Raw genomic sequence first — 23016 nt, forward strand, 5'->3', positions numbered from 1 at the left:
CCACACATCAGCTGGGCTGTCAAGTAAGCATATTTCAGTACTCTCCAGACTTATTTAGTAATTTGGTTTCCTTTCACCCTGACGCACTGTAATTTCATAATCAATGCATTCCTGGACTTCAGAATGCACTTAAAATGAATGGCTGAGTTCCCATATAGGAGATTGTTGGTTGTTTTTAATTGAAATATGCATTAAACCCAGTCTTGACAATGATTCTTGGGAGTAAACAGTACCCAGATACGCATTTCCACCCACCAATATTTTAATATCTAAAAATAATAATAATAAAAAAAATATTTTATTGCATCTTCAGGCATTGTTTAAACTACTAGTAACATTGGTATTGATTTATAATAATTTCAAATTTTATATTAATGTGTTTTATATTCTACTTCTATTGTTTTTATATTTACGGTAGAATATTTAAATCATTACAGAGAATAAAATCAGTATCCCAAGAAGTTCTCCCCCCCCAACACTAGAGAAACACAACATAACTGACAGGTCTTCACAAATTGAAGACCCGGGAAAATAAAAACTTCATAATTCCCTAAAAGTCAAAAGGTATCTACTAAGCATTTCTGTTCTTTAAAACAAACAAACAAAACACAACACCTAAAAGACAATATGTAAACATGCAACCTACATAAGCAATCAGCACAGGTTTATTCAAGTTTTTATGAATAAAGTCTCTGTCAGTGGTAATTAATGTAAAATTATATTAAAAGCCCATGCAGCTGTCCCTCTGCAATGGAACAAGTAGACAGGCTTACATTTTACATCCAATTCTAGTCAGCAGTCTTTCCCAATTTTAAAAGATTTTATATAAGCTGTACAATATGTTCAGTGCCAAAGATATTTGTCACCAAGTTGCTTTGCTGATCTTATCCAGCAAAACATTGATAATGCCACTATATCTCACACACTGTTTTTGGTTTAAATACTGTTTCCCTAATAATTTCATCAACACCTTTTAAGCATTCTTTTCTAAGTAATAATCCACAGCTGGAGAAAAGTAAAGAGCTTCTTACCATTCTGATCCAATATTTTCCCCGTCTCTGGAGTCCAGCAGCAAGGAGCTGTTGCACTGCTTACTAGAGACACCGGAGGCTTTGGAAGCAGAGAATGTTTTATGTGGTTAAAATGTATCACCACTGATTATATTTCAGTCCCTCAATTCCTAGCCTTGATGCTCTGGAAATCAGCCAATCCAAGCAATAAAGAGGTTTGCAATAAGAAGTTGCAGAATTTTCACAGCAAATGCTTCACAAAAATGTTTTGCTTCTTGATACTTGTTTTTTATATCCACTAAATGTTAAAATAAATCCTGGCTCCTCTTCCCTCCTCCTCCTCCTCTTTTTTTTCCCCTTCAAAATGAGATTCATATATTGTTCACAAGGGACTTTAGCACTTGCTACAGCTAGGCACAGTGCAGACAGGCATCATGCCAGATTACGCATACATCTCTGCCAAGATACCTGAATCTTGACTTGCAACACACCCTGTTATTCCAAACATGGATCTTCCTAAGGCAAAGCTCTTAACTTTGCCAAAACACACAGTGTTTTTGTGAGGCAGCCAAATGCCCCTCCAGATTACTAAGGATTATTTGCAATGTGGTTGTTCTTTGTTGGCTTTTTTATAAAACACTTTTTCCTAGTGAAGACAAGGTGGTAAGTTCCAAATGGATAAAATGATCAAAGCAGCACTTCTACTACACACTTCTACCACACACTTCTATACCCATCCCTCTCAAAAATACACACCACAGAAAATCTCTCTGCAATGCTGTGACTATGATTAATTACTTAGTTCATATTATAACAGCCTCGGTGTTCCCAGTAACAGCCCAGGATTCTGCTGTGCTAGGGATACAAAAAAGGGAACAAAGTCCATGGAGTTTACTATCAGAGAATGCACTAAGAAATGACAAACAGGGATACTGAATCAAACCAGATAATAATGTCTAGTTTAATAGGTACTTACAATAATACCCCAGCAACCTGACCATTTCCAAGCCTTTTTGGGCATTACAATAAAGGAATTTGAGAGAAAGCCTCCATAGTCTGCTGAGGATCCTACCTTGAAGATTCTCTCTAGGAGCAAGCATATCATTGTGTGAAATTTTGATGAATGGATGAAAGAGGATGGAGTGATACTTCTGCCATGACTGAGAGTTCAAAAAGGTCCAGGAAAGTTAAGACCATGCTCTGTGTAAGGAAGAAAAACAAATTCAGAAAAGATGCTCACATCTTTTTGTAACAGGATACAATAACAGTTTCCACAGGATCTGTTTGAATGTGTGTGACAACGCATGTCTGACCTGAAGGAAAGTAAGAAAAAGGATGATGGACTAATTGGGAAGCAAGTTGAAGAAAGCTGGACAGAAATTTACATTCTTTGCTGAAACAGCAGTGCACTTATTTTAAAATAAGATAAATAAAATTTTGATGTCAATAACACTGACATTTATTTTTGAACACAGATAAAGATCAAAGCAATAAGTGACATGTATGTTACAGACATCATGGCGAGATAGGTTGTTTCCCAGAGTGACAAGGAAACAGAAGTAGAGAAGTTTACAGGAGGCCTGTTTTAGCTAGGTGTCTAGCTCAACAGCCACAAAAAGCTCTCTTCAGTTCTGGTTGAAGAAGAAAGGTCTGAAACTCCCCAGGGAAGTGGTCCCTGCACCGAGCCTGTCTGTATTTAAGAAGAGATTGGACTGTGAACTTAGGCACATGGTCTGAACTTTTGGGTAGACCTGTGCGGTGTCAAGAGTTGGACTTGATGATCCTTAAGGGTCCCTTCCAACTCAGGATATTCTATGATTCTATGATAAATAGACATATTTTCAAATCTTTATGACAAAGATGAATTTGATTACATTTACAGATGAGAGCATCTGGTACAAATGAATAAAAGAAAGGAACTACAGTTCAACCCCTAAGAAACACAGCAAGATAGAGTGGAAAGAGGCATGGAAAGAATGATTAAGAATACAAGTGGGAAAAAATAGGGAAAACAGGCTCTGCTTCCCTGAAAACAGACATAATTTCATGAAGAAAATGGGCAACAGTACCTAAAATAGCCACTCTGCTACAGGACAGAGGACTGGCTTTTTTACTCGACCAGAAAGCTGTCCACAGGAACTTTGCCATAAGCAGTTTCAAAAACATGCAAGGAAGGAGCAGGAGCTGCACTGCAAAGTGCCCAGCGCCACACCACAACTTAGGCAGGGATGGGAAACAACTCATACAGCCATGTGGGTTGGGCTGTTAATGGACACAAATTCACAAAAAGATATTTATTGGGATAGCGATCAAATGCTGAATATGAAGACATGCAGCCACCACCTGCCTGTGTGGGTTTCTGCAGTAAGTCTGTATGAAGTGGGGTGATGTGACCCTATGCATACATACAAACCTCACAGTTTGAAGCCTGCCTCTCAGGCAAGGCAGCCAGGATGCTTCTATTTTGTTAATGAACGGTTAAGAATTATTTGAATGCATACAGATTTCAGAGTGAATTCTGTCACCATCTTCTCATAATTAAAACACACCTCCAAAATTCAAGTGCAAATATAATCTCCTAAACTCAACTAAAAGGTATTTCTGCACAGAACAAGCACTATCAATACAACTGTACAGGCATAAAAAATATTCAAGTTAATAGACTTACTTTAACATTAGCACTCTTGCTTCAAAAGGTCATCTTTTTCACTTAAACTCCTTCCAACATACATGCTGAGTGTCCACATGGTAAAAATTATATGATGGTATAAATGCAATACCTTAAACTTGAACCTCAATTTTTACATCTAGATAAGCCTTAAAGATGAAATATTTTCTTTGCCTTACACTGACAAAGGATCCACACACAAAGGGGAACTTACATTTTCTGAACAGGTCTATAATTTCTCCTTTTTATAAGAAATCATCTTCCCCCAGGTTTGAGTTAAAACCCTTAACTTAATCCTGTGCTAACTGCTTTCAGCCTTCTCATGCAAGGGCAGGTGTATATTGCCAGACTTTACTCTCAGCAGAGTAACTGTGATCAGGAGCCCTATGCTTTAGAGGCCATTTCAAAAGTGAGATCAAAGCTCTCAAAGGCATCTGACCACTTCAAGCACCTGTAGCAGCCCACATAGTAAAAACATTTACTTAGGCAGCTTTCCTCGAGCATTAATGTTTTCAATGACAAAAAATTAATGTTTTCAATGACAAGAAATCCCTGGATGCTCTAAATGATCAAGGAACTCAGACTGAGGCTGGCTGACACGCTAAAGTTTTGATCAAAGCAATCTGATTTTTGTGATGAAAATATCTCGTTGTCAGATCTACTCCTGCCTTCATGCATGCATGCATGTTCTCTGCAGCACCCAAAGCCTCAACACTAGAGCTTTCAATCTGCAACAACTGAACAGCTGTATAAAGAGGTACCAAACAAAGCAATTGATCAAAGAATTTTTGCCCTGGTAGAATTTCTTTTATTTTGGCATTTCATTGCTGCCTTAAGACAGGATGGAGGGGGAAAAAAGGGAGGAAAAAAAAAAAAAAGTATCTCAAATTTTCATTAAATGAAAAGTCCTAGAAAAATTAAATACAGAACTGTTGAGTCATTCTGGATTTGCTTGAGATGCCGCAAAGCCAAACAGGACACGCAGTGACAATTTTTTTGGCACACCCTGTAAGCCTGTCCAAATTGTCACCAGCATTGTGAAGCAACATCTCTCTCCCTAGATTGTAATAAATAATGAAAAGACCAATGGACATTTTGCTATGAACAGCTAAATATAAATCATAGCTCTAATGAGTAATAAGACAAATGTATGCACTATTATTTGACTTCACAGAACAAAGATAAACTAGGTTATGCTGTCTACAGGAATTCTAAGCATCACAAAACCAAATGCACAACTTCAAAAGCACCTACACAAAAGAGGAAATTTATTAATAAAAGGCTGAATTATAAATAATTTAATATTTCACAAAATATGTTTTTTCCCCTAATCATTCTCAAAAAGTTTCACTCAGAAAAGGTATAAATCCATCATGATTATCTATTCAGAAAGTCACATGCATTTTCTCACTTTAAGGATATTCCATTCAATCAGGAATGGGAAAGCAGTAGATCAGGGTGGAACACAGTAGGACTTTTCAAAATCTTTAGCACCCATGTAGCTTAAAATCCAAGCCCATATACTTTCAGCGTGGAGTTTAGCCTGTGCTTGCCAGATAGACAATGCAATTCTGGATTTTATCGTTAGAGGCTTAGAGCAAAGAAAAAGGTTCTTAAAAACTACGATAATGGTAGGGGGATGGATACACAAGACTGCAGGATGGATACAGCAGCAAACATCTTTGTTTTCTACCTTTCTGCATAGATGGCAGATGACCAGAACCACAAGACCTACTACTCTGGGAGCAAGAACCATACTTCTATTTTATCGCGACATTATTTTCATACAGCAGATGTCAAGACTGCACTTCAGGTAGCAGCTTCTCCATTTGCCTGGGGCTTTTCACCACCAGGCCCATTATGTCAAGATAATTTCTAACATCCTGGCAGTTTATTGTAGGTCTTGTCTGTCATTATCCCAACTGATTTTTCAGCAGTGGTTGAACACAGCGCAAGAACCCCTGTAGAACAACAAAGGCTGTTCTTACCAGTAAAGACTCTACTCGGCAGTAGTCAAAGGATGAAGCATGACCCTAAAAGTTCATCTTTTTTGTAAAGTCTGCTTGCCTTACCCAACCCTAAACTGATGTGCTAGCTCACCATGTGGGCAATGGCTGTGTCCAAAGCCACTGCCTGCTATTTAAATGGATAGTATCAATACACAGTCCATGAGGGGTTTTCACTGTCAAGACCAAACATTGCTTACAAATTTCAAAGAAATATTTTCCCATTATTTTGGGAAGAGCTAAAATTGTGAGTAAGAGCTGAGAACAGCTGCAAAAGAAATGCCATCACATTAAATACATTTCATTTTTGAGATAAAGTTCTCGTATCGATCAGATGCAGCTGCAAAAACATATGAGTGCTGCCTCCCAGAGTCCAGCTGCCTAGAAACGATTTTTTCTATTTTGCTGTGGAGCACTGATTCAGTGCCCAAGGAAGCAATCCTCAGTCGCTGCGAAACGATCACTGGATTCTCTGCCAACCAACCCTTACACAGAGGGGGTCACACAGGGCCACTCCAGCTCCAGCTATGTGTAAACCCAGCCCTCTGTCACCTGAACAGCTCTGCCACATAGCAGCTTCAAAATGGAGTTAAACCCTTCCCTCTGGCTCACATGCACACGAATTCCTGCCCACACAAGCCTGTAATGGAAAACGCAGCTGCTAGGCCCACCGGCCCCAAGACAGCTGTGCAGTCCCTGGCACCCACTACTCGTGGCACGCCTGGAGCAGCCCAGCAGTGGCACAGCCTCTGCAGCACCCTGGGAGGCTGGGAAGGAGAGGCACAGGAGCGTGGCACAGAGCTGCATTCAGAGGGTTGGCGGCTTCCACCTCTGGTCATCACCAGAGGGGATGACGCTGTATCTAGGCCCAACGACTGAGACCAGCACAGCACCCTTTGATCTAACTACTGAAATTAGGACACAACTGTAATTGTGGTCCAAAGCAAAATGCAGATGTTTAAGGAGTCTTGTTTAGAGAAATTTAGGTTCTAAATTTCTAGCAGCGGTTTGAGCACCAGTCCCTGTCTTATTCGAAAGAGATCATTATTTTGCAACATTTACCAAATACCCAGGCCAAGCATCTTTCCATCACAAAGTAACTCAAGAGATGTTTCTAAAAAAGCCAGATACAAATAGTCTGATCCTATTTTTTTCTAACCAGAAGAAAAAAAAATACTTTTTTCCATACATGTTCGTGAAGATGGTACACAGCCTTTAAATACTGAAATTGTTAAGTGTAAGACCTCGTAAGTAAACAAAGCATTTCTACCACTGAGAAAACCAGTTAATGGAGTAGCATTTCCCCCAGTAACTTCCATTCCCAAAGAAATACCTGCCCATGTTCATTACAGAAAGAAATCACTTAAGTGTCGATATAAATGAGTGCATCTTTCATTTTCACGTTGCTTTCAAGACGACTCCTGCCAGGCGCTCTCTTCCTCTCCCTTTCACCACGAGAGGGAGGCACAGCATTGCTCGGGCCCCGTTTGCCACGAACGGAATAAATAGCAATCACAGAAGTATGTCATTATCTTACAACAACCACTTGAATTAACTCAATTAAGCTAAGCAAGAATGATCACGCTATATGCTAGTGAGTACTTAATAAAACAGGTTTTTATACAAAAGCTTACATAACGTATATGCTGAAAAATAGCCAATTTTAAAAGCAGCTACTCATGATACATATATTCGTATTTGGTCTCCTACGTAACAACATTAGCTGTGTTGATGTAATTCAGTTTTGTTTCCATGTGAAGTTACACGTAATATGATTTTCCTGTATTATAGAAGACATTTATTCTGCTGCAGTACTCTGCCTAACGCCAGTCTCAAACTCAGATAGTAGAGGAAAATAATGGCAAGAAGATCAAAGCTACCGCTACTAAGTTGAGACTGGTCTGAGAGAAGTGGAGAACAGGAGTAGTACCAAGGAGAAATTCAGGGTTTGGTGTGAACTTAGAGCTACAACAGACAAGGGTTTATATGTCTGACTTCCACGATCGTGACATTCCTACAAAGCTGCCTTCAGAAAGCTGGTGCCCGATACAGAGGTACATGCTACAAAGGGATAGCTCTGGAAAACTCCGAAGGAAATAGAGGCACAGCAGAGTACTACTGCATGGTCATATGGACAAGAAAAGGGTCAGAAAGGCAGTGGGTGACCAGGAGTCATCCAATGGTGACAACAAAGTACCTTACAGACATTGTGGTATTGTATGAAGCAACAGGGCTGGGAGAGTGCCAAATTTTTTTTCCAGCATAACTAGCTTAGTGGCAGCTACAATCTATTTCAGAAATCAACATGTGAACCTCCGCAACTGATCCTTGGTGAAGGAACTGGTCCTAAGAAATAATTCAAAAGCATCTGAACAGCTCCAGCATTTGTTCAGGTACCAGACACCAGCACACCAAATGAAGTAAGTGACACTGATTAAACCCCCTCCAAATGAAAAGAGGCTATCAGCAAGAATAAAGCAAGCAAAAGACTACCACAGATCTGTGAGCGCTTGAGAAGTCTAAATGTACACTATATGCATCTCTAGCACAGAAAGAGCAAGAAATGGACCTGCACAGTACTGAATGACATATATGAGATCAAGATTCCCTTTGCCATGGAACGAGAACAGCAAAGAATATTTTAATATCAACACATACCTGGACTGCCATCCTATGGGCTGTCATTCTACCCAGTATAAGCTCTGTGAGAAAGACAATCTAAGCAGATGAAATGGACCCTACAGTGCAGTCACCTGAGGTGCAATACGGGGTTGTCAAAGAAGCCCTAGATATCACAGAACAGTCTCCATCCACCTACCCACAGTGAAAACAGAAGAGCAACAGAAAACAGATGCTATCAAGTAGCCATATATAATCCTGCAGGTACATTACTGTCAATTCAAAAAGTCAAAGTGGGTAATACACAGAAAGGACTATGTCAGCATATAAATAAAAATAATAATAAAATAAATCAGTATTAAAGCTGAGATTAACAAGGACACTTGAAACAGGAAAAGATAGCAGAGACAAATACTCCAATACTCCACAGGTTTTCTTGATGCTCTGAGAAAATGACTTTCTGAAAAAGTGATTAGAGGATTACCACAATTTTCACCAAAACAACAGACTGAAAGACCTGATTGCATCTTAGGAAGAGACACAGCATGTGGTCAGACAGTTTAACAGAAACCACCTCTAGAAATGACAGCACATCTGAAAATCTGATGATAGTAGCAGATGATAATCTAGTCCCCTTGCAGCTAAGCGTACAAGAGAGTAGAACAGGGAAGAGTTGATTTTAGCAACAAGGTCTTTGAAAGGCTTTTGGAAAAAATGCACAAGCTTCTGAACTAAATTCTTTAACCAAAATCCTATCCACGTTGGGAAAAAAAATAAAATAAAATAAAAAGAGGAAACTGAATTGAGGGATGGACTGTTTTCCTAAAAGATGGATGGATAGGCAGCTGAGGCTTTTCTCTAAACTAGTTGTGGGCAAATAAATTTTAGCAAGCTTAAAAAAAAAAAAAAAAAAGAAAGAAAGAAAGAAAAAATTTTTTAAAAAAGTCCATTCAAAGAAGAATCCCAAAGTGGAGTATTCCTTGGCAAGTGATGTGTGGTGCCTACTTATGGAAAAGTGAAGTCAAGAGTCTCATAATAAACTCTACAAATAGCTAGTTCAAAACAAACAAGCAAACAAACAAGTTGCCAAAAAAGAGGTTTTCTCACTCTGGAGACTGATAGTCAGAACTGCCAGTCCAGTGACCAAAAGACTCAAAGCACATATACATGAAAATTAGATTAGCAATCTGGTGTTATACAGCTAAATTTGACCTAACAGGCACACAAAAGAAATATCTGGCAAGCAATGTTGCTTGTCGTCAGGGATTTGCAAATACACTTACATAATATATATTTATTATGTAGAATAAATAGCACATAAATAGTATATAAATTATACTTACATAAACTACTGTGATGTGATGACCCCAGCCAGCAAGCACCATGCAGCTATTTGCTCTCTTATCCCCCTCAGTGGGACAGAGAAGAGAACAGGAAGAACAAAGCATGGAAACCCACAGATTGAATAAGAACAGCTCAACAGGCAAAGAGGGAAAAAAAAAAAAAAAAAAAGAGCACGCGACCCAAAGGACTCAACACCTCCTCCAAGCAGAATGATGCCCAGCAACAACTACTACAGAAGTCAACACCGCATGTCCCCTACCCCACTTGTTGCTCTACACCTCCAGTTTCTATTGCTGAGCACAACACTGCACAACATGGAACACACTGCTGATCGATTTGGGTAAGCTGTCCTGGTTGTATCCCCTCCTACCAACCTCTTGCCCACCGCAGCCAGCTCACTGGGTGACAAGAGAGAAACAGAGGCTTGGTGCTTTGCAAGCATTGTTCAACATTAGTGCTTTATCAACACTGGCTTAGCCACAAACCCAAAACATAGCACCATTTGGTGCTATGAAGCAGGTTGACTACATATATCCCAGCTGGACCCTGTACATCTCTTCTGCAACAAAGTTGACTGTCATTTCAGGTGACAGCAGGGCAGCAACCTGGGCAGCTTCCTGCACTTGCAAGGTCTTAACATGAGAGAATGTTGCTATCTCCCTGAAGGCAACACAGAGTTGATGCTGACTCAAAAGACACCATGGAGAAGTAAATGATCTAAAATCAGATACAGCTTAACACATGGATATTCTCAGCTTTGCTCTTTGATGTTTCTAATGTTTGCCTGGAGTCAGCTGGTAAGATGACATCAATAGCTGTAAGATGGAAACAAGAGTGAGAAAGAGCTGATCAATAAAAAAAAAAAAAAAAAAAAAAAGAAAAAGAAAAAAAAAAAAGCTTAACTTCTTCAATCATCTTCCAGATGAAGGATGATCATCTACACATCTACAGGCTGTGTTCTTCAGGCTAGCAGGAAGTGACTGGTCAGTGGAACAGTGGTTGAGCACCAAATTTAAAAACACCGTATGATGAAGCATGAGACAGAACAAGAATATATGACATGCCGGGTGCGTGCGGTCATTATACTACACTGGCAGAGGAAGAAAGAAATAACCGGCATTTATAGTAATTTAGATTAATACTCGCATTTCTGCAGAGTAGCTGAAAGCTACTGTTCAGAAATTTAATGTTGGGTAATGAATAACTTAATTAACTTATTACTGGTCAAGCTGAACTGAAGGCACAGAGTAAGTTCATTAATGGTTTAATCATCTAATGATTTTAAGGTGTCTGAAGTTAGTCCCAAGGGTAATTAAGGCATGGGTATCCTTCTTGGCCAAATTCTTTGCTGGTTTAGCACATGCTGCTCCTAGTAATTTCAGCTGTGTTTCACTTGTTTATATGACTAAAAACACAGCCTCGATGAGTTTGTAGAAAGCCAGTATGACCTGTCAGGCAAAAAAAAACACTTCTGAAAAACTAAGGGCTGACAAATATATGGAGAGAATCCACCATGCTATAAAAGAAAAAAAGAAAAAAAAAAAAAAAGAAAAAAAAGAAAAGAAAATCTTAAGCCTCTTACTCTCTTCTTTTGGGTAATGGCTATTGGATGATAAAACTATTACCCCTCCCATTAAAGAGGCCCCAATGCCATTTATTTACCTGCAAAATGCTAAGAACATACTTTCCCAGGTGATGCACAAAACCCTGCAGAGAAGTGGCCAACTCTCTCATTCTGAAATTTTACAACTAAATCATACAACTGCTTTCCACTGTTGACTCACAAATCTCATGCATTCCTAAAGAGGCAGTTTAATTCTACAGTTACAAAATATTGGACTTCAAAATGCAGGCAAAGGAAAAACAGATCTGAAGACAAAGAAGAATGATTTGCCATGTATTACCAAATATGTATCAGACATGTCAAATGCATACCTTTGCCAGATCAAGAGTCTTGACTGGAGCTATGCAAAAGTAAACAATTTTAACCTGCATATAAATTTGGGGTCACAAAATAGCCCTAGAACAGAAAATTCACATCAGAAACTAAAAAATTCAGACAACTCACAAAAATTATGACTACTAAACATAAGAGTACACTAAACAGCATGAGTAGTATCCAACAGTGCTCTCTATGTTGTTTATTGAATGCAGCAATTTTCTTTTCAGCTTCATTATTTACAAGGACTTCACATAACATTTCTGCAGCTAACAGAATGAAACTTGCTGAATATATAATGTAATTTCCTTAAGACAGTAACAGTCTTTGAATCTGCTATAAATAATTTGACCACTAACCGGAGACAAAGCCACAGCATGTCAACATAGTTGGCATAGTTTGCAGGAACTATTCAAGAACTTGAATTAGCCTATACTGAGTTGCACACTTCTTTCTATGGTTCTGAGCATTTGATTTATTATTTTATTTACCCTTTACAATTAGAGAAATTATGTTTGAATTATATTCTATTAATATCTGGAGATAGATAAAGAACGTCAGAGGTGTCAACATCTTTCTCAAGGACTGCATTATCATGCTTTTCAGATATTTTATACTTTCCAGACAAAAGACTGGAAGTTGCAAAATAGAGAAGTTGATTGCTTCATGAAAAGCAGTCTCAGAAAATTAAATCTTCAAAGTGGGTTTTATATATATATTTATTTATTTATATATTGGAGAGAGAAAGGTACCTTCTGACTACCTTCTAGTAGGCTATTTTCAAAGCTTTACTGACCCTTTTAACAATGAAAAACCTCCACCTCAGTCTTGATTTGAGAAAAATATATACATATATATTTGTGTAGGAAAAAAAAACACAAAAGATTCTCCTCAACCCTGCATACCAAAGCTTCAACCCCATAAAGTAAATTTGTAAGATTATGCAAACATAAGGCCTACCTCATTTTTCTGAAGAGTATATTTTTTGGCTGTATGATGGATATGTCTAAATTAGTATTTTATCTTGCTTCAAGAATGTATTTTTGTAAATATGCAAGTCTCTTAACCATTTCAGTCTTACTGGGAGGTAAGGTGCCAACCCTCTCTGGATCCCAACAAGTAGGGAACAAACACTTCCGGGACAGGTTACTTTATTAATAATACAGAAAAAAAGTGATAGCAATTTATAAAACCCTATATCTCTTCTGACGCTCGGAACTCCAAGGTGATAGAGCTTTAGATGAAGGTTTGATCAGGGTATTGCACACTGCACTGATGCCATCCGTGCTGAGGCTGACCCATACACTTACATTCCTGTAGTGTCTTGTTTACAACGCAGATTCATCTGTCACTCACAGCAATCAAGTCTGGAATATGGACTTGCTGTTGAAGAGGACCTTGGCAGTTCCTAATATTCTTATCTCTGTAACAAGCTAACAGTTCCTGGGAATAGGTACATATAATATTTGTACACTGATTAAATGCACATCAAGTAACTAGCACTCATGCTTTACTCAAGATACATACACTTGTATTAACTATCATGTGGAGCACCAACAAGTCCTCTTGACCAGCCACTACAATCCCAAATTAGGTTTGCTTCATGGAGTGATCCAGGAATATACAAACTAGTTTTACCCAGATTAAACCCACAGATATGTTTCAGAAGTGCAACTAATACTCAAAAACTGCTAATAGACATTCAGTCAACAGAACCAAACTACAGCTATTCCTGTTTAACCCTCCCAAATGTGTGCAGAACAGACACTCAGCCTCAGCACCAACTATTTTGCTCTGCAAATCTGCTTCTATTGCTCTGGAATATTTGTTGTTGTAGACACAGTCTGTGCAAGTGCCAGGGACAGATGAAAACTGGGGCCAGGGTGTCTCATCTCACAGACACTTACAATAAAAAAGACAAGTCAAAAAATATAGTGGCTAGGACACCAAGCTGGGAGTCAGAGAACTAATTTCAATCTAAGCCCAACAAACTGCGCAAGATAAATTGCCGTTCGGTGCTTTTATTTCATCTCCTTAGCCTTCACAACAAGACCTGTCTCTCACTGCATTTGGATGCTGCACAGCACAACAGGCCCTAGTACTGGTGGAGAACGCAAATCACTATTATTATACAGTATGCTCTTAAAAATATATAGGCAACCTCAAAATTTTTCTACATTCTCTCAGACAAGTAATTTAATTTTGGTGGGATTAGGAGACATCCATACTGTGTTCATAAAGTATGACTGAGTCACACAGAGAGCCCAGAATCTGACCAACTCAGTCCCTATAATCCATGAAGCCAGTCCAAGTCTCTAAACACTTATTTATGACGTAGCCCCATAGGCAAAGTCTCTGCATTTTTATTGCTCCCAGAACTGCAATATTGACCATAGATGCCTACATAGGTTCAAGGGTAGAGTGGGTTCACCATATATTGATGACTCACTTTGAACCAAAACTACATTTTAAATTGGATAAAAAACACAAAATGACCTCACCAGAATAAGCAGATGTGCCAATGCTATACTTCACATCTTCCAACCACTGAATGCATATTAAATATTATATAAAGTGGCTATTGCTGTTTCCTGAGACTATAGAGAAAAAGATAAAGATTCTTAGTGTGTAGATAAAATGAATTATCCAAAGCAGCTTTTTTAGATTCTCTTTCTATCCCGAAGACATGGTTTACATACTTTTCTGCATATGTTTGTAACATTATCCTTTGGATGTTTGTTACAGCAGGGACAAATCTGTAATCACATAAACAACTGTTAAAGTCTGTATTGTACACACATATATTTTACATGCATTAAAAAAGGTATGAGAACAATTTTAAAATTAAGGGAAGAAAGATGAAGATTGTAACCTGAAGTAATCTGAAGGTATTACTAAATGAGAAAATCACAGCAGTTTTTGTTTTAACTTGTATATGTGCCTGTACGTGAATGGAAATCAAATAGCTTTTTCCTGAGGAAAACAAAGAAACAAACAAACAAAACAACAACAACAAAAAAAAATCAAGGAATAACAACAGAGGTTGAAAACAAACCTTTCTGTAGCAGAAGTTCAATGAGTCGGAACAGAAAATAATGAGATATACTTTGTAAGCAAGGCATAGCTGTTACAATCTATCATCCTTAACAGTCAATCATTCTATGAATTACTGCGTTCATACATTTTTTTAACTAATCTCCACCTTAGACAAATGCAGTTATTGATAGATAACTATATCTATATTTTACCAAAAAGAAAATATGCTTTTTGAGCACTTTACTGAAAAACGTTGGCACAATGACTCTGACATCTAAAAACCAGAAATAATGGAATTATCTGGCTGAAGACTAGGAGTGCAGCGATTGCAATTGTATGGTAAACGTAGTCTGATTTATACGATCCCTCACCTACTGCCTATTTGGCAGCACTCCCAATCTATAGGCACTGAAGTCATTGGGATCCCAGATGACAAGCAGTGCAGAGCCTGAACAGATTCTAAATCATCTGGTGAGCTCTAGATAGGTGTAGGACGAGACAGTAGGATGGCAGGACAATTTATCTCTGCCACTTTTTTTTTTTTTAAATCATGAACTTTCTTTCTTCAGCATGCACACTCACAGAAGTGTTAAGGTACTTAAAACTATGAGCTCTACTTGCATCAAAACATGTTTTTGATGGACAAAAGATAACATTCATTTTCCACAAAAGCATCATGTAATTATGTGATGTTTCTGGTTTACAGCCCTAAGTAAAGCATGACTGCCTGTTACTATAGTTTTACTTTTCACTAGAGGAAAAAAAAAGGCACGTTGTAAGTATATGGTTACCCATTCATTTTTAAATTAAATATGTATAGATAAAAAAAAAAAAAAAGAACAAATAAACAAACAAAAACCCACAACACCCACATCCCAAACATTCAAGTAACTGTAATACAATCTTACTATTCACTTATATAGAAATGGTCTCAAAATTATGTCACACTGACAAGTCAGACCTTGTGCTAAATACACTCTTATAAATGAAGCACAGCCTAAAGCCATCAAAACAAGGGCTTCACAGTAATCAGCACTGCATAAACCATCAACATTTCTTCCTGCGGAGCTTAATGCTGAGAATTTTAAGGCCTTGATCACAAGTTCATTGGAACCACTGAAGAATTTTCAATGGTTTTGTATTATGTCCCAGAGAAATAAACAGGCACAAGAAGACAGGAAGGTAAGACAAGTTAGCAGAAAAACACATTAACAGTGAGGGTAAGCTTACTTTCTGTTATGAAAAACAATTTGCACACCTGCTTTATTTCAAAATCCTGATGCAATTATACTGCAGGCTACATTTCTGTATGAGAGGCTGCACTTTCTTTGAAGTGAAATTCATTAACCTATTTCAAGATAGAACAGTAAAAACAAGCATTTTAAAAATAAAGTATTAATATCCCACATGGACTAGGTAAATTTGTAAACAAAGAATATTACTTAATTGCTTTTAAACAAACAGTAATGAAAAAGACCAGCTAAAATGGTCATAATTCTGGAAAATGAAAATACAAGACAGTATAGTAAGCTCTATATATTTTCATGCCAGCAGCCGCTATTTTCATTTTTTGTCCTGATGCTTAAAAGGAAATTTCATCTGCGGGTATGTGTTACACTTAAGTTACAGTTAAAACACCCCAGGGACATAAGCATGGATTATACGACTCTTAATGACCTTCCAGTCCTGTTTTTCGTGATTTACTTAAGAGAACGACATATTTTGTGGGCATGCTTCCAGTGATCCAATTATGAAACATATACTGTTTTAAGAACTGATAGTGAACATATGCAAGTATATATACACTATCTTATTATACCATTTTTCTTTCTAACATTGCCCAGCAAAGCAACCTTGGCATTCTGAGAAAAAGTAGTATAAAATACACGTATTACGTTTATTTTTTTGCAGTAATTTTTCACCACTGCAATAGCTATTAGTTAACAGGTGTCTGTGTCACATTGTTTGCATATGCAGGCTATAATTTCATGAAAATGGTATTTTATAAAGTTACATAGAAATGTAACCAAAGGTGTTAATAACTATCTGTCAAAGGCTGACTGTTGGTTTAAATAATTACTCCAGTTACTTGTGAAAAATGAAATGAGGTGGTAATTTGTTTTTATAGATTTGCTCAAGCATAAACATGGTTTTGTACTTGATCTTTCACAGGCCTTGATGTGCTCAGCTCACTGAATATATTATTTAATACATACCATAAGCACAAGTCCCATTTTACATAGGAGGCAGAGAGGCACACAGAACCTGTGGGCAGTGACTGTGCCAGCCCCTCAGCACAGAGCCGGACCACTTCAGCACACTCCCTGTTTTCACAGTGCCAACTTTCTCAGGCTGGCAGATTGCCTTCCCTTCAGCATGTGCTGATAAGGTAAATACTTCCCTCCCCAGCAGGGCATCTTTGAGTTGTATATGAATGTTTTTAGGGGATGGAAGCAGCCAAATAACACAAGACTGAAATTCCCCACATAAGTTGGCCTCAAACTTACTACACATATTTTTCATATATTAGCGTTAAAAATATCCCGCTCAGTGTAACAGTACACAGAAGCATATGACAACTATTGAATGAAATGAAGCATGCGTGATCCAGGTAAAAAAGCAGTGACTTTGGGAAAGTTGGGAAGACAGCAACAGAGAGTAGGTTGGAGCATGATAAAAGGGCTGAAAGCCCTTCCCATAGATGAGAGGAAAAGTGGCTATTGTCTTCCTCGACTTCAGTAAGGCTTCTGACCCTCATAGTGGTGTTGAAGTATGGACTGGATGAATAGACAGAGAGGTGGACTGAAAACCAACCAGGATTGAAAACCATTCCCAGAGGGTGGTGATCAGAGAGTCTTATTAGAGGCCAGTAACTGGTGGTGTACCACAGGCATCAATACTGGTTCCAGTCCTGTTCAGCAGTTTCATTAATGAACTGGATGACAGGGCAGAGCATGCCCTCAGCATGTTTCCAGACCATACAAAACTGGGGAGTTGCTGATACACCAGAGAATCTTGCTGCCACCCAGAGGACCTTGACAGACTGGAAAGGTGGGCTGACAGAAATCTCATGAAGTTCAACAAAAAGTGCAAGGTCCTGCACCTGGAGAAGAACAACCCATGTACCAGCAGATGCTGGGGCCACCCAGCTGGAAAGTGGCCTGGCAGAAAAAAACCTGCATGTGTTGGGAGACACCAAGTTGAACATCAGCCAGTAGTGTGCCCTTGCCACTAAGTCGGATAACGTTACCCTGGGCTGGGCAAAGTATAGCCAGCAGGTTGAAGGAGGTGACCTTTCCCCTGTACTCAGCACTGGTGAGACCACACGTGGAGTACTGGGTGTAGTTCTGGACTCCTCTGTACATGAGACACATAGACTTATTGGAGGGAGTCCATTGAAGGCCCACAAAGATGATTAAGGGGCTGGAGCATAATGCGGTGAGCACAAACTGGACCACGGAAGGCTCCATCTGAACACCAGGAAGCATTTCTGTCCTGTGCAGGTGACTGAGCACTGTGAGGCTGTGGAGTCTCCCTCCTTGGAAATCTTCAAAAGCCAGGACATGGTCCTGGGAAGGCTGCTCTAGGGGCCCTGGTTGAGCACGGGGGTTGGATGAGGTGCTCTTGCAGCCTAATCCCTTCTGTAATTCTGTGAAGGTACAGCAATGCATCCCCCTGCAGGAGCTCTTTTCCCAAACCTGCCTTGAGCTTCTTTCCTCCCCCCGCCCCAGTGTTCTAGGTTTGATGTTCAAAAAAATGCTGTTTTACTTGTTCAGATATTTCTGTGGAAGATGTCTAGCACAAGTGAGCACATTTTATACTGTATATTTTGAGAGCAGAAGCCATGTACAAAGCTTTGACGATGCTTTCCCCATATGGTATTAAGATAGAGGGCAGTTCTGAGGTTAGCCTTTTTCTTCCCTCTCAAGTGCAAGAAAGAAAAAATATGATATGCCTTCTTTTGTTTGTTTGTTTTGTTTTATTTTCCTCCAGTTTCTGGAGGATTCTACTTTTAAAAACAGGATGAAATTGCTCTTAATAGTTACAGCCAGCAGATCAGGCTGGCTGAACTTACCATTTTTCATTTCTACATAATCTTTTCCATTTAGTACTATGAAGACTATACATCACAGAAGCATTTTTCAGAACATTCACTGTGGCAGCAGATTCATGTTTCTTGACATAATTCTTTTATTTCACTGTCTCCAGTAACACCTTGCATTGTTTTTCCAATATTTGAGGATAAGCCTCTTAATTTGCTCTAAGCAGCTAGGGCCAACCCAGAATATACAAAGAATAAAAACTGCTGTAAAAGTTACTGCAACGTATGTGTTGTGTGTCTGTTTTAATAAGCACACTCCATAGAGATGCCAAATAAGCACTTTCTGTGGGAAATGAAGTGACGGGTCAGCAACATCAGGAATTTGTATTAGTAATACAAGGTTAATCCAATAAGTCCAGTAACACATGCATCTTGAAGTTTCACCCTTTCTTTGAAGAAAGAAGAAGTAAATTGGTATGTTAGGAGACTGAAGCCAAAAAAAAAAAAAAAAAAAATCTGAAGATGAAGTCAAATTACGGTTCTCTAAAGATTTTATTAGTAATTGTTCAAATTAATACTGTCTTTCAAAACAAACAAACAAAAAACACAGGACTCAAGTGCTCTTGATTCCATGTTCTGCAAGAAAGCAAGGAGCCATCTTATAGAATCATAGAATATCCTGAGTTGGAAGGGACCCTTAAGGATCATCAAGTCCAACTCTTGACACCGCACAGGTCTACCCAAAAGTTCAGACCATGTGCCTAAGTGCACAGTCCAATCTCTTCTTAAATTCAGACAGGCTCGGTGCAGTGACCACTTCCCTGGGGAGCCTGTTCCAGTGTGCAACCACCCTCTCTCTGAAGAACCCCCTCCTGACGTCCAGCCTAAATTTCCCCTGCCTCAGCTTAACCCCGTTCCCGCGGGTCCTGTCACTAGTGTTAATGGAGAAAAGGTCTCCTGCCTCTCGACACCCCCTTACGAGGAAGTTGTAGACTGTGATGAGGTCTCCCCTCAGCCTCCTCTTCTCCAGGCTGAACAGGCCTAGTGACCTCAGCCATTCTTCGTACGTCTTCCCCTCCAGGCCTTTCACCATCTTCGTAGCCCTCCTCTGGACACTCTCCAACAGTTTCATGTCCTTTTTATACTGTGGTGCCCAGAACTGCACACAGTACTCGAGGTGAGGCCGCACCAGCGCAGAGTAGAGCAGGACAATCACCTCCCTTGACCTACTAGTGATGCCGTGCTTGATGCACCCCAGGACACGGTTGGCCCTCCTGGCTGCCAGGGCACTCTGCTGGCTCATATTCAACTTGCTGTCTACCACGACCCCCAGATCCCTCTCTAAATCCAAAAACAAGTTGGAGCCTTACCTAGGCAGCAGCAAGCTGGTCTATAGAAATAATCTAGTCTCATTGTTTTGGGCAATATTGTCTATATAATGCTTTTGAATTAGATAAATAGAATTTTACTTTCAAAAAGACAGCTGGAAAATGGTTAATGTTGACATTCACATTAAACAAACCTACAGGTAATTTAAGCAATCTATAGCAATAGAAGCAAATATAATTGTGTATTGCAACAGCCTGCAACCTTGGACCCCAGGCACCTGTGTTCCTAGCCTGAAAGAGACAGAGACCTAGAAAGAATAAGAGGCCATTATGAAGTCAAATGCATTCCTAAAGATGCTATTTTACTATATTTCAACCAACCCAGGAGTATAGCAGCCACTAAAGAGGGAAGTTTCTGATTGGCTCCCCTCCTCCCATTCCTACTCCTTCCTCTACATCAAATTTGGCTCACACTACAGCAGCATTTCTGGATCAGCCCATTTATCTGAAAGAAAATTAGCAATTCCGTTTGGGAGGACAGGTATGTGATTTTCCTGTAAATTCAGAAAGATGATCAGCTCAGCCTCTGGCCACATGATTACTAGAAGCAAACAAGAAAGGTGGCAGACAACTCTGGAAGCTTGGCATTGTTTCTCAATATCAACCTGCCATCGAAGATGAGACATGCATAGAATTGTATAAAAAGTTGTCAATGTACCATCTACTCTGAAAAGCTGATATGAAAAATCTTATACTACCCTGAAGTATTCATATGGCTCGCAACTTGTCTATACATATACTTTATCAGCTACGCTGGACACATCCTCACAACCCTTGTAAAAAGCTGAGTAATGCTCTTAGTCCATTACACATGCAGAGATACCTACCCATTGCGGCAAGGGTATGATATCTCGCCCAAGGTCATATGGAAAACACAAAGCCTGATTTCACTTTATCTTTAAATCAAGAAGTAAGTCACTGTCCTAAGATCTCATTCCCTGCCTATGCCCATCTTTAGGTTAACACGTCTTTAGGTTAAGTCAACTTTTGGAGACCCAGTTTAGAAACCAGATACAAGCACAAAATGAAAGTTAAATTTGACAGCATTTCCTTTTCTCAGCTCAGCTCCACCCCTCTTTGAAAGAGTAGCCATTTTCCTGGGCAAGCTTCAAGGAAATTAAGCCAAGCTAACTTTGCAACAGAAGAAACTTCTAGCAGATAAGGAAACAAGCAACATCTTGAGACTCAAAGTAGCACTGCTATTGTTAGATACTCTTATCTTTACTACAAAAATAAATTAATTAATTTCAAGTACAGCCTAAAGTCTCTCCATCAGAGTAACAGACAAACTGCAGGCAGTTTATCTTGGAGTCAACCTGTGAAGGCTATAGCCAGATGCAGTAAAGGACAGCTACAAGGGAGAGATTTACATCCACTTCCTTTCTCTAGTACTAACCTGATTAACACGATTGCCTTCTGTGTGAGATGACTAGCTCTGTGCAAAAGAGGAGAGCAGACTACATTGCATAGCTTGACATTAGCAAGGTTTCTTGATAGTCTCCCTTATAATCCTTACAGATAAATAGGTAAAATGTGCACTGGATAAGGAAAAACTATTTAATTTCCATAGTTTTGGCTTCAAATCCCCAGGAAAGTAGTCTATCATCAAGGTAGTTTTCCTTTGCCAAGGAGTATAAATCCTGCTTGAATCTTTACACAAATCAATTGCATATTTATCTGGAATAAGAACTGCAAAAATAAAAATTTAAAAAAGACACTTGCATTTCAGAATAAGTATATTGAAACAAATCAGGCAAGCCTGTTACATTTCAAAAACAACAATTAAAAATAATTTTTAACTCTGTTTTCAGGTGATATCCACAGATACAGCCATTTGGAGTGGGATTTTTTTTTCTTGCTTGCTTGAAAAAAGCTCACTTCGGGAATATTTGTGCAAGTGTACATTTACAAAGGTGTTTGTCAAAGGTATTTGTATAGCCATCTAGAAATTGTGGTGTGACTTCTCTTCTGATAGCATACATTTAAAAAACCAAGATGATAACAGAGCATTATTTCTCTCCAGTTATTCATAATGATTTGCAAATAAATAAGAATTTAAAAACAATAAAAATTACCAACTTGTAATGCAGCCTCACTTGAGCTGACAACTTTGACAAAATTCAGTAACAATTAGAATACCTCCAGCTTTTCAAAAGCAAGAGTGGCCCGTGTTCAGACTAAACACTTCGTATTCCCTTTTGGGGAAATCTGTGTAGCTTCCATAATCCTTGCTTAAATCTAACAGAAGCTGGTTAAATGAGGCAGTGATTTCACATGTCCCAGGCAGAAACTGTAGTCAGTGGTTCAAATATGCTTTTATTTATTATACTTAAGAAGTGCAACAAAACCACATAAACATTCCTGTACCTCTTGCTACCACATTTGGCCAGTTTGTTTGTGGACACTGATGACAGAGATTTGTTTCAGCCAGAGCTTTCAGGTGGATCACTGTCCTAAAGTGAATATGCCAAAACCAGAAAAAGCAAATACCAAAAACAATAATAATAATAAAAAAAAAAAAAAACACAAACACAAGCATATTTCTAAATACTATGAAAAATGCTGTGCTAATACAGAACCCAAATCTCAAAGCTGATTAGGTCCTACCATCTTTCAGGGCAGTTTCTTTCCTCAGATTTCACACTTCAGCCCAACAGCGCAATAAAACTGAGTTGGGCAATCTCATGTTTTCCTTCCTGAGGCCCTGAAAGAGCTTCTATTTTTCTACCATCATCTTACTACAAACAGCTCCTCTGATTCTTTCAGAAATCTTCCAGACTACATTTTTCTTCAAGCTCCCCCATTCCTCTCTTTCTCTTCTTGTCCCCATCTCTACCCTAAAAGCTTCTCCAGGCTTCATGGCTCAGTTGCTCTCAAAGCAAAGCAGCCAAGACAATATAATATGATTGCCTTCATGCTGCTGCCAAGACTTTAAAAGCAAAAACAACTCAACGCCTGGTAAAC

General features: G+C 38.9%; 1 protein-coding gene across 15 annotated transcripts in view; it reads right to left on the reverse strand.

Moving 5' to 3' along the window:
• The window catches only part of PLD5 (phospholipase D family member 5), a 317026-nt gene that overhangs the window by 137028 nt on the left and 156982 nt on the right, over nucleotides 1–23016 (reverse strand). For 2 of the 15 annotated variants that reach the window (XM_084515098.1, XM_084515095.1), the window contains exon 1: nucleotides 1032–1446. The exons of 9 other annotated variants lie outside the window; for them this stretch is intronic. In XM_084515098.1, the coding sequence (XP_084371224.1) occupies nucleotides 1032–1034 (3 nt within the window). In that variant the 5' untranslated portion in view covers nucleotides 1035–1446. Of the gene's footprint in view, nucleotides 1–1031; nucleotides 1447–9646; nucleotides 9728–23016 lie in introns of those variants that run through there. 4 more of the 15 variants (XM_084515091.1, XM_084515087.1, XM_084515088.1 and 1 more) reach the window with 3 other exon arrangements.

Source organism: Aythya ferina, assembly GCF_964211825.1.
Source record: "Aythya ferina genome assembly, chromosome: 3".
Taxonomy (NCBI): Eukaryota; Metazoa; Chordata; class Aves; order Anseriformes; family Anatidae; genus Aythya; species Aythya ferina.